The sequence below is a fragment of the Oreochromis aureus genome, linkage group 5 (genome assembly GCF_013358895.1).
Source record: "Oreochromis aureus strain Israel breed Guangdong linkage group 5, ZZ_aureus, whole genome shotgun sequence".
NCBI classification, from domain to species: Eukaryota; Metazoa; Chordata; class Actinopteri; order Cichliformes; family Cichlidae; genus Oreochromis; species Oreochromis aureus.
In genome coordinates, this window is record NC_052946.1 from 15,158,219 (window position 1) to 15,170,110 (window position 11,892).

Here is an 11,892-nt window from a genome sequence, read left to right on the forward strand (position 1 = left end):
GAAATGTAAGCCCAATAGCTTAAATATTAATAACAAAATCATATGTATATATAATGCACTTGAGGAAGGCATTGCGTAATTTTTTTTTTTAACTCACAATCCTTAATAACAGCACAGTCTGGGTGAAGAAATGTAGCTGAGCTAAAGTCAAACTTGAAACCCTGATTGCAACGATTGAGTGGGGACAGCGATACACAAAGGAAACATCACCGTAATGGTCACATTTTCAGTTAAAAATCTGATTTTTATGAGTAATGAAGGAAGAAAGAAGACTAATGATTAATGCTCAGCAGTGACGCCAAGCTCGTCCTCACGTTTAAATTAAAAAAGAAAGAAAAAAAAAAGATAAATAGCATGCGTGTGAGATGTGTGGTTGGCCGATGACAGACTAAACACAGAAACATCTAAATGTCCATGACTTGGAGTTAGTAATGCGTTATCACTCTAGGCAGCCTTTTTTGGCATTTGACTACACACCCTGATGCTAAAGCTGAGGTTATTTCAGGATTAATTTGTGTCACGTGAATACAGGTTGATAGTGTTCGATAGTAGCTATCACAGGTTGATAAGTTTGCATAGACCCTTGAACCCCAACCATCACCATTTCATTGACACAATCAATTAAAACTACAACTCGGAGCAGCATACCCAACTTCACCCTTTGTACTGATTTTGGTAGTCATAACAAAGCACGATAAAAGCTGTAATAGTCCACATGATACGGTTACATTCAGTTATATTTTAAAACATTTGTGGCACATAAAATGAGTATTTTTGTTTTTCTCTTAGGGTTTTTGTGAATCTCTTTACAGAATAGCTTGTATCATGCCACCACTACAGCCACCAGTGGCTTAAAATTTAAAGAAAAAAAAAAAACGTCCCGCCCCTCTCCCCCATTTAAAAATAATAATAAATGAGTCGACTATGCCTGCTTTTACAGCATCACAATACACAGCATTAAACTCATACACTTTATTTAAAGGAGTACAAAGAGTGAAATAGGGTATGTATCAGAGACTTACAAAACACTTGTCTGAGAGGAGACATATCCACATGTAAACATATGCTGTGTGTGGTTTTGCTCTTTTCTCCGACAGCTAAAAAAAAAAAAAATAAAAGCAATAAAATTGTAGGAGCGTACAGTCCTTGGAGAGCGAAGACGTGGGGGAGGGAAGCGAGCGTCCATCGCGTGAACACACCTTTTTATTTAGCTGGCAATTTTCTCAATTTCATCCAGATCATCCGTGTCCAGTTTTTCAATTTTTTTATCTGGAGAGGAAGAGCACAAAGAAGAGAGGGGTTCAGAGAGGGGCTGACATTTGGCTGGAAGAAGGGGTAAGTACATGTTTTGTTTTTATTTTAAACAGCTGCTATGAGACTTACTGAAGTGCTCCTGGATCCTGTAGAGGATGTTCATGCTCATCTTGCTGTCCACCATATTAATGGCCAATCCCCTCTTCCCAAATCGACCTGTGCGGCCAATTCTGTGCAGGTATGTCTCGTTGTCGGGGTTACCATCCTTGTCAATTGGCAGGTCGAAGTTGATCACCACAGAAACCTGCTCTACATCAATACCTGTTTGTAAAGAAGATGGGAGGAATAAAGAGTTACTAGAAAACAATGTACATGTGCAGGACACCAATATTTTAATTTGACTGTAGAAATCCAATTAATTTCATACAGTCTGACATCAAACACATTCACACTTGCACTGATGTAAAAAGTGTCTTTGATTTTTATTTATTAGTATTGAGCACAGGATGAATGAGTACACGGCACACTCATGAAGCATAAACCTGTCAATTGCAAAAAAACACCTTAAATCAATCCGATAAAACTATCAGTTGAGACTATATCATAACAAGAGTCCCAGGGTCAGTAACTGACTTTTTTGTGCAGGTTTAAAGGCAGTAACACATCAACTCTGAAGGCTATTTCCATCTTTTACACACAGTGTATGATAATCTTTGGTGGTGGATTAAGGCTTCCTCTAAATTGCATGTTAGGCCGTACAGTGTAGAATTAATTCAGAAGAACTGCTGAAAACTGAAATAAGTATGAAAATAATTTCAGGATATTGTGGGCAGAAACTAACCCCAAGCCTTTATAATACCTAGGATAAATAAAATCTGCAATTCCTACAAAAATCCATTAAATGCCTCCCTCTGATACAATAGGTCAGAGTGAGTAGATGCAAGTATGGTATCCTGGTAACCTATAGTTATCCTAAGTGGAGAGCTAAATTCATTAAAGCTGATCTCTAGCAGCTTGCATTCAGGCCAAGACAGCTTTTTAAACTTTACACCTCAAATGTATTTTTTTGCAGCTTACTTTGTAAACCCACATATATATTGTGCTAATGTAACTGCAAAAGTACAGAAAAATGTGTTTTCAAATGTAAACAGATAAAACTCATATGACCAACATCTGAACATCATTACCTCGAGCACAAACATTTGTGGTGACCAGGACCTTCTCCTTTCCATCTCTGAAGCGTTCAATGACTGCAGCCCTCTGCTCCACTTGCATTTCTCCACTAAGTAGCGCTACCTGGTGGCCTTCTCTGGACAGCTCCCCTGCCAGCCAGCCTGCTGTCTTCCTTGTCTGGATTGAACAGAGGAAAGCGTGCGCTTCAGCCAGTTAACCAGCAAGCTAGGTGTGTATACAAAGAGTCCAAGTATAAAAGGATTCTGAGTTTGGCCCTTCCCTGGTTAAATAAAAGCCGGACTATTCTGTTTAAGTTAGCTCATGCTGCAGAGCTCTCTTTTCACTTCTGGATTAAAGAGGAACAGCTTGGCAACAAATGATGGCAAACAGAAAAAGAATGTGTAAGCTTATGTAAGAAGAAATAACATTCAGTCTTAGAGTCCCTGTATTTTTTATTAAAGATCAACTCACATGGCAGAAGATCATGGCCTGGGCGATGGTGATGGCGCCGTAGATGTTCGAGAGAGCCTGGAATTTTTCTTCTTTGCTGTTACACAACACATAGTACTGTTTAATGGTGTCCAGTGTTTCCTCCTCTCTCTTCAGCTTGATTATGTTGGGATCAGGCACAATGCGCTGAGCAAAGTTCCACACCGACTCTTCAAATGTGGCTGAGAACAGCAACATCTGGCAGTTTTTGGGCAGCATCCTGTGTGGCAAAGAAATGAGGCATAAAACATGCACAATTTTAGTATTTTTAAAAAGCCACATGGTTCTCAAGTCTTATTTTATTATTTTAACTTTATCTTATTTTAATTTGCTTCGGCTGACCTCTGGATGCGTATACTCTGGTCCTGGTGACCCTGCGTGGCGATCATAACATCAGCCTCGTCGAGCACAAACACCTTAATTTTCTTGGGATCAATAAACTTGAATTTACTGCACCAGTCCAACATGGTACCAGGTGTACCAATAACTATCTGTTCCTGCAGTTTCATGCCCCGCTGCACTGGAAAAAACAAAAAAGACAGACGTGCTTATACACGCACAAAAGGTTCTAACAACAATTCGGTACATAACAGTACACATGCAGCACAGCAGAAAGCACAAGCGCCTTACATTTATTTCCTCTAATGGCGTAGACTAGTTTGACTTCAGGGTAATATTTGCCCATCTGTTCAATCACTTTGCCAGTCTGAAGTGCCAGCTCATAGGTGGGTGACACGCACAAGCACTGATAACGAGAAAAGAGAGAAAACATTAAACATTAATACTGAGAGAGAACACATGTCTCTCACTGAGAGACATGAGGAATGTTTTTGTCCAAGACAAGTCATGCTTATCACTTGGATTTCAATGGTGACTTTATAGTTCAGTAAAGAAAGTTGACACCCACCTGGGGGTATTTGTTGTTGGGGTCGACATGGCTGAGCATAGCCAAAACAAAGGCAGCTGTTTTCCCTGTTCCTGACTGAGACTGAGCAATCAGATTCTGTGGACTACAGGAAACAGGAAATTAGATGTACGGGTGGTAATAAATATCATGGATATCAGAGTGTTATTCAGGGTTAAGTGATTCAGTAGGTCTAATGTCTTCATATCATTATTTAAAGGACACTCACGGTTCAGCCAGCATCATCGGTAAGGCAGTTTCCTGGATTTTTGATGGCCGATTAAAACCCATACCATACACTCCCTGAAGCAGCTGTGGTTTACTGTACAGAGAGGAAAAAAATAAAATAAATGCCAGGGTTGTGAAGCACCAGTCACAATCAGTCTGTGTAAACTCAGTGTGGTGAAGATGGGCATAAAAGAGACACCACAACAAGAGATGCACCGATTCACCAGCCAGGGACTGGAATCAGCCCGGACCAGTGACCGGCTGATCAACCTCCTGTTTGACTGATTACGAGCCAGTCTGTTTCATGCAAGTGCAAGTCACGCAGAGCAGTGCGGACAGTCGTGCATGACACTCACAACACATGCTACGGTGTTAGTTTGGAAGTGAGTGAAGACACAAAGTTCTCTGAAGTAAAGTGTGGGCAAAAACTTCCCTAAAAACAGGGCTAAAGCTGAAGCTATCCAGTTCTCAGAGCACCAGCAGCCTCGGTATGAGCAAAGGATCAATGTAGTTAAGAGGTGAATTATGAAGATGAGTGAAAAAACAAAAGGGTCTGTGTCACATTATCTGGCGACATTATAAACATAGGGGTAAATAACTGACAGTAGCTCTATTATATAAATCAGTTGCACCTGGTTTTGTTTGGTAAAAACCCCCCCAACTTATTTTCAGTTATTTTATCCTCTTTTCAGTATCAGAGGACTTTACTTTCAGTTATTTCAGATGAGAAGATCCTGAAACCTACCGCAATAGTATCTTTACTGTAACAAAAAAAATAAAATAAAAAATACTATTTTGAATTGATGAATACTTGTATGTGCTGTTAGTTTTAGCTCTCAGAAAGAAAACTGGAATCTGCAAAAACAGGCAAGTCACACTTAAAGAGAGAAGTGAGAAATCTGAATCAGCCAAAAAGACTGGTGCATCTTTAAACACATCTGGGAGAATGGTACAGGCACAGGTCCTTGCTGGGAACTCTCAACAGATACATGTGTCAATACTGTTAAACATGACATATTAAGTGATTAGGCTACCAAGACAGACAAACAGAGATCTCACTCACAGCCTTAATTCTTCAAAAGACTTGACGGAGTAAAGCGGAGAGTTCGGATCCTTCTGAAGAACTTCCACTTGATTTGTTGTATTGACCAGATTATTTCGAATCAGCTTGTTTAACAAAGACTGTGCCCCTACGTCCTCTGAAACAACAAGGTAGAGGAAATGTCTCTTTGAGAACAAGATCCAACCAAGCATCCAACTAAAAGACAATAATGAATGCACTCATATTTTCAACACATGTAGATAATTTACCGCATACCAATTTCGTCATCATCTGCCGCCTTCTCTCCTTCTGACTTTGCAGGTGCGGAGTCTTTTGCGTTTGCGGTCGTGCCTGCAATAAATAATGCCAATATGTACATGCTTGGGTTTCCTTGTTTTATGGATACTGGCTCTTACCCCAATTCAGCTTCACATGGATGCTTACCATTTTCTTCTGGCTTCTCTTTTAATTGAAGTTTTCCCATCTGCGAGGATGAAAAAAATAAACTGAGTTCGTCTGGGGCTAAATAATTAGTCTGACTTTTCCAAAGTCCCCCTCCTTCATATGCCGGTTAGCCAGTTAGCTGCTAAAGCTATCAAACCGCTGAGCACGCAGCAGCTCTTCACGAGCTAATTCAACTTAGCTCTGACGCCAAGCCGGTAGTTTCGTTTTCGACCAAATGAAACTCTACAGAGACGGGCGTCACCGGGAGCCACTTTATTCACCGATGGCGCTCTCACTGAATAATTTCAGCCGTCCACGTTAAAAACAGACTACTGAATTTCTTCAACAGTGTGCCAGACCAGGCCAAAGCATTTACCAAGCAGGCTAACAACAGGTTAGCCCGTGTTGCGTAAGTTAAGCCTTACCGAGTCCAACGCAGCTTCTTGCTTGTCCACTGCCTCAGCCCAGGAGTCCGTAGCCATTGTGGGACAGTTTCTTCTTCAGTTATTATACTCGGGGAAGTCAACTAGGAATTCTAGCTCAGACTTAAGAGTCAATAATGTGTAAGTAACTATTTTCCACAATGGCGTGCAGAACCTGAATCTGGACACATGCGCAACTGATTACGTCGCCGGGTACAACACAAGCTCCAAGAAATAATAGTTCCCAGCTTCCTGAAATTTCATACACACCTCACTAAAGCCTCAGCTATGACGGGCTTTCATAGTTAAAATGTGAGGAAAAAACATTAAATGTTGGGAATAAAAAAAAGTCATGAACTCTTGTTGAAAATCAGATGACTGGAGTCGGATTTGCTAAAAAAAAACAAACAAAAAAAGAAAATCACCATACTCTTCTTAGCCTCTAGAGGGTGCCACACTGCCCTCTATAGGCCCACAGCTACTATGTATTCACAGTAGGCCTTGTATGCAACATCCTTATCTGTGTGAAAAATGACATTCTCAGGTAAAATATTCTTTGGTTAGCTTTATAAAGGTTAGGTCGACGTTACGATGGGGTTAGATTAAGGTTAGACTCAGGGTGCGTGCTGTTCAATTAAATGTGTTATTAAGGAAAGTGGGTGTGTTTGTTTGTGAAGTTTACCAGACTTAAGATAGCCTCCTCTGTCCAAGTTGCTCTTGAGAGCCGTGCGCCTTCTTTTCTTTTAGACAGTTTTTAGCTTTCAATCACAGTTGGGTTCAGCTTAGGCAACACAAGTATTTGGTTAGGTGAAGGGAAAGATCATGGATCTTTCCCTTCACCTAAACAGCCTAAAAACTAAAACAGCCTTAAAAACTTACCCAAATCTTAGACAGCCTTACAGAAAATATGTAAAGCTAACTTTGTCCCATCTCCGTTCACTGGATTTCCGGTCTCATTGCATGTTGAATAATCCAAAATGAATGGGGCCTATAGACTGTATATAAAATATAGACATAGCTTCAAGACACTTTTCAAGGTCTGAAAGGTGAAAACTGTAGCCTGTCTGGAGGCCACCATAAGGCAAAAGCTGTGGCTGCACAAAGACTTCTGGATCTCCAGAAAGGTATGTGTGTGTGTTTTTCTGAGATGGTGACAGTGAAATGCTAATCTTCAATATGAGACTTCAGAAGCCAACGGAGGACATCATGGTAGCTACTTTGACTTTGCTTCCAGGTCTGAAAACTTCCATTCTTTTGAAAGCCTACATGGGGTGAAACGTCCAATATCTTGCAAAGACTTCCAGTTACACAGAGCTCTATGAGAAAATCTCAAATCACTACTTTCAAGTCATTTTGAATAACTTATGAAGTTAATTGTAGTTAGAATCACAAATGAGGTTTTGTCCTAAGTATGCTCATCTGCTAACAGATTGATAGTCACAAGTCATTGAGCCAATGAGCATTCAGTGTACCGATGGGAATAATAGAAAAACAGGCCAAGTGACCGACTGAGCACAGCTGGAAATTTTCTTTTTGTATGGTGGCTGGAAACCTCACTATTATTCAGAAGGAAACTGCTACTTGGCTATAAGTAAGATTAGTAACATTTATGAGCCTTAATTGTGATATTTTAACGACTAATGCTGGCTTGGGAAAAATAAATAAATAGAATTAAAAAAGACAAAGTGAAAACAGTAAAAATTAATAAACAGGCAAGCCCTGTATCTGTGTTTTTCAGTACCCTCATAATCATTGTGGCCACATCCTAAAGTACATCTTAAAACATTTTTAAACTGACAATTGAGATGAATAACCTTTTAGAAAGGTGTTTAAACTAAAGTGAGAGTTAACTTCTGTTCAAACTGACTTGTTTCTGCAGCCCAAAGTCTCCATGTAGTGGAGTTGCCCCTGCTAGTCAGTAGAGAAAATGCAGTTTTTAGACTTCAACTATCATTAGTTATATTAGTGATTTCAGTGCTGTAAATCATGCATGCATATGTCAATATACCTGCTGTGGTTTGCTAATAAATATAGACATTCTCTTCCAAATTAGTGTTCGAGTGATTTTAAAATTCTAAAATACCGCTCATCTCCACTGATTTCACTTTGGTGCATCAAAACCGAGTCCAGGGTCGTTATCGACAGCCTCACTGAAGTAATCAAGGAGAAAGCCCCAGATACCAAGACCACCAAATTAAGAACCTCAGAAGCATGAATGAGCTTCTGCCGTGATGCAGTGACTGTACCAGCATCATTAAAGAGGAAGAAGCAGTACTGAGTGAGTGAGAGAGACTGGATTCCAAGATTAAACAAAATCCCTTTGAAAGTGTAAATCACTGCATTTCATAAGTTTCTGTGCAATTCAAATTCCCAAAAAGTTGGCACACTGTGTAGAATATAAATAAAAACAGAAAGCGATGATTTGTAAAATCTCATAAGGCCAAATTCTATTCACAGTAGAACAAGAACACAAATAAAATGTTTTAACTGAGAAAATGTACAATCTTCTTTCTGTTTTTTTCCATTTTGGAAAAAAATTGGGACAGGGCAATGTTCACAACTTAGTAGCATCAACAACAGTCTGAAATGTCTACGAACTGAGGAGTCCATCTGCTGGACCTTTGAAAGATGAATTGACTGCAGGCCGGCCAGTTCAGCAAAACCTTCCTTAAAAAAATGTCGTCAGGATGGGACTAGATGTTGCTCTAAAATCTGGATATATCTTTTAGGAATGATGGTGCCTTTCCAGATGTGCCAGTTGCCAGTTCTATAGGCACTAATGTACCCCCATACAATCAGAGGTGCAGCTTTTGAACTTGGACTTATAATAAGCTGGATGTGGTCTCTCCCATTCAGTTCAGAAATCCAGCACGTAGGAGCTTTAACCTTCATTTGTGGATGGGATGGTGAACTGTGCTCACGACTAAGATTTCTGGAAGTGTTCCTGAGCCAGTGCAGTGATTTCCATGACCGATTCATGCCTGTTTTTAATGCAGTGCCACCCAAGGGCCTGTAGATCAGGCATCCAGTATTGATTTTCGACCTTGTCCCGTGCGCACAGAGATTTCTTTAGATTTTCTGGATCATTTGATGATGATATGAAATGAAAATGACGAGATATTCAAAGTCCTTGCAATTTTACATTGAATAGACATATTTATGAACTTTTTCCATAATTTCAATTTGCGTGTCTCCATAGTGTCGTGCTTTACACATTTACCTAACAAGCAAAAGATCCCTTAATCAGTCCCACGAGGAGACACAACTCCCTTTGGGAAGGACATCTAGCATAAAAATCTGCCAACTCAAACATATGGAGCTACCTGCTGCATAGACCCCTTGTGAATAAGAAAGCAGCCAAAAGTAGCTCTTCCATAATTTGTAGATGCAGATTGGTGAACCTCTGCAAATCTTTACTTCTGAAAGTAAAGATGTATACACCCAGTCACATTACAGACTTACCAGATAACCTAATTAGATGCCAAACCTTCCTCCAGTTGTTTATTTTTAGTACATCAACTTTTTTTGCACATATTCTGGTTTTTAATGTGTTGCTTCCATCAAATTTAAATTGAGATAATATTGTCTCAAAGTGTGCATTTTCACAGCTTGAACATTTGATATGTTTTCTATGCTCTTCTGTGAAGAAAATATGGGTTTGTGAGATTTTTCAAATCAACTGCGTCCCAAATTTTTTACCCCTCAGCCCTAAAGAGCTGGTGTGGTTGGTGTGGACACCTAAGTTTGTCAATGTGATAACTCAAGAAAAAAAGCAACGTAGGAGCTTCAAATTGAAAAAATCATGGATGAGTTTGAATCTCAGTGAAGTCGACCTCAAGGTTAGGGTCAAAGGTAAAGTTTTATGCAAACAACTCTAGAAGGAAGTCAACCAGGATTTTCAAATTGATACCATAGGCACATCTATTAAAAATCTCAGAGGAGTTTGGATATGAGTAACCTCAAAGTCAGAGTAATTACGTCTGAAAATCTTGTGATAACTTGAGATCAAGGTGACCTGGGACTAAGTGTCTCGACTAGGAGACTGAGTGGAAGCACTGGGGGTTGCCAGCATTTCTGGAACTGGCATTAACCAAAGCCTCTAAACTAGATTTGTCTAAAGTAGCAGGAACACAGTGAAGTGAAACTGAGTCACTCAGTAAATCTGAACCTGAAATGCAAGTAAAGGGCTCTATCTAATGAGTGCCAGTGATCATTTAGTAATCATTTATGCATTATTGTAGGGTTTGTTTTACCAAATAACATAAAGCACGATAGGAAGACTGTTGTTATAAAATAAAATAATAAGTGCTCAATAAGAAGGAGTATTTCTGCTTTTCTTCTGGTCCTGCAGAGCAGACTTTTTGTTGTTGCACAATTAGTGCTGTGGCAAAGTTATCCCAGTTTAGTGCTTTAGTGGAAACTAGGCTATTAACCAGAGTTGAACTCCACTAAGGATCATTCGGGAGCACTCGGGGTCACATCTGGAGCAGGAGTGCTGTGGCTGACTGCTCCTTAATTGATTGCAGAATGGATTTTGCACATTTTGTCTTCTCCGCTGGGATAGCTAGATGATGACTGTGGCTTTGGACTTTGCTGGAGCAGATTGCACTGATCTCTGTTCTGTTCTGACACCCAGCACTTAAATCCCCTGCATGTGCATCAGTTTGAGTTTATATGTATGTTAGTGGGTGTGTTAGCATGTGAGAAAGGATACAGGGAGACTCTCAGATCTTCAGTTTGGAGACAAATTTTTGTCGGGGGCTTGATAGAGTAGAGTTTATTGTTGCCTCCAATCAGCTGCCTTACCAGAGGTATCCATGGCAACTGAAAGAGTAAAAGTAAGGTTTGAGGTCTCCAGAGGATTTGGAAGAGACAGAGAGAAGGACTTTGTATTTCCATGTAAGCACTCATTTCAAGAGCTGCATATGACAGAAGGGATATGAAAGTAGAAAAGTAGAGTGGTCGCGGTGCGAGCGATCTGAGGAGAGATAAACACACAGCCCACAAATACATAATGTAAGATCACTCAAACACTCCTCCATGCTCCCACATTGACAATGTGTCAGTGTTTATGTAGGAAGTATAATATATATGCCCCTATACTCTCCATAAAATTACACTTCAACACTTCAGCAAGGCGCAAGCTGGAACTTGTCTTCTAGGGTTAAACAGGGATCTGCCTCCTCCTCCTCCTCCTTCGTTATTTAAAAATGCAAGTGATGCAAATGCAAAAGCATCGCCAGGCACCGGAAAATTCAAACCTCAGAGTTCCTTTTGCAAGAGGTGTTGTGTTTTACCACTTCATCTGCAAACTGAAAATTATAGCGATATTAAGATCGCTTTTTCTTTTTTCTCTTTTTCTTTTGTTTTTTTTTGTCAGGAGACTATATACTGCATGGGTGTAGTGCTGGTAAGGTTAACCAGTGTGAAGTGTTTGCATATGTTTCCTTCCTTTATTTTCTTTGCTTTTTTTGGAAAATGCAAAGTGAGCAGGAAGTATTTACTTTTTTTGGAACAAGCGTTGGCCACTGGGAGTTTTTTTTTTTTGTGAATCATGTATTTATATGTTGTGTTATGTAATGCCATATTGTATGATTGCTTTTAATAGTATGGCACAAAAGAAAATTTGTTCAAAAACCGCCTTGAGCTGGTCGTGGACTGTGAAATGATAAACAGGCGGCTCGCGGGTGATCAGGCACCACTTCAGCTTAGAAAGCAAATGCAAAAATTTGACCCTGTTGGATAAAATGGAGCAAATATAACCACCAAGACGCTATTAGTAAACAAATGAAACAAAATGACTGATCTGTTTTTACACTGTCTTGTGATTGGCTGACCACAGCGGATGGTAGAGATCCGTTATAACGTACAACACACGAATACAGTGTAAAGAAGCAGAAAACGTGCGATAATACTGGTATTTTTGGGGGGCTTTT

The 11,892-nt window shown here is 39.8% G+C and overlaps 1 protein-coding gene across 1 annotated transcript; it reads right to left on the reverse strand.

The window, feature by feature from the left end:
- Nucleotides 1-647: 647 nt before the first annotated feature.
- Nucleotides 648-6,181, reverse strand: ddx19 (DEAD/H (Asp-Glu-Ala-Asp/His) box polypeptide 19 (DBP5 homolog, yeast)). The gene is made up of 12 exons (XM_031747667.2): nucleotides 5,960-6,181; nucleotides 5,535-5,574; nucleotides 5,367-5,441; nucleotides 5,112-5,247; nucleotides 4,050-4,142; nucleotides 3,824-3,926; nucleotides 3,547-3,661; nucleotides 3,259-3,436; nucleotides 2,899-3,136; nucleotides 2,442-2,604; nucleotides 1,384-1,575; nucleotides 648-1,269 (listed from the first exon to the last, which is right to left on the reverse strand). Exons 1-12 carry the CDS (start codon nucleotides 6,014-6,016, stop codon nucleotides 1,208-1,210), a joined length of 1,452 nt encoding a protein of 483 aa, XP_031603527.1. The 5' UTR covers nucleotides 6,017-6,181; the 3' UTR covers nucleotides 648-1,207.
- Nucleotides 6,182-11,892: the final 5,711 nt, after the last annotated feature.

Bases quoted from the DNA above. Each gene is read 5' to 3' on its own strand.
- ddx19 (XM_031747667.2), bottom strand. From the start codon at position 6,016: ATGGCTACGGACTCCTGGGCTGAGGCAGTGGACAAGCAAGAAGCTGCG. The intron at 4,143-5,111 runs GTGAGTGAGATC...CTCTCTGTACAG, and splicing joins TCTTTTGAAGAATTAAGGCT to TAAACCACAGCTGCTTCAGG. The intron at 1,270-1,383 runs GTAAGTCTCATA...CTTCCTCTCCAG, and splicing joins CAGGATCCAGGAGCACTTCA to ATAAAAAAATTGAAAAACTG.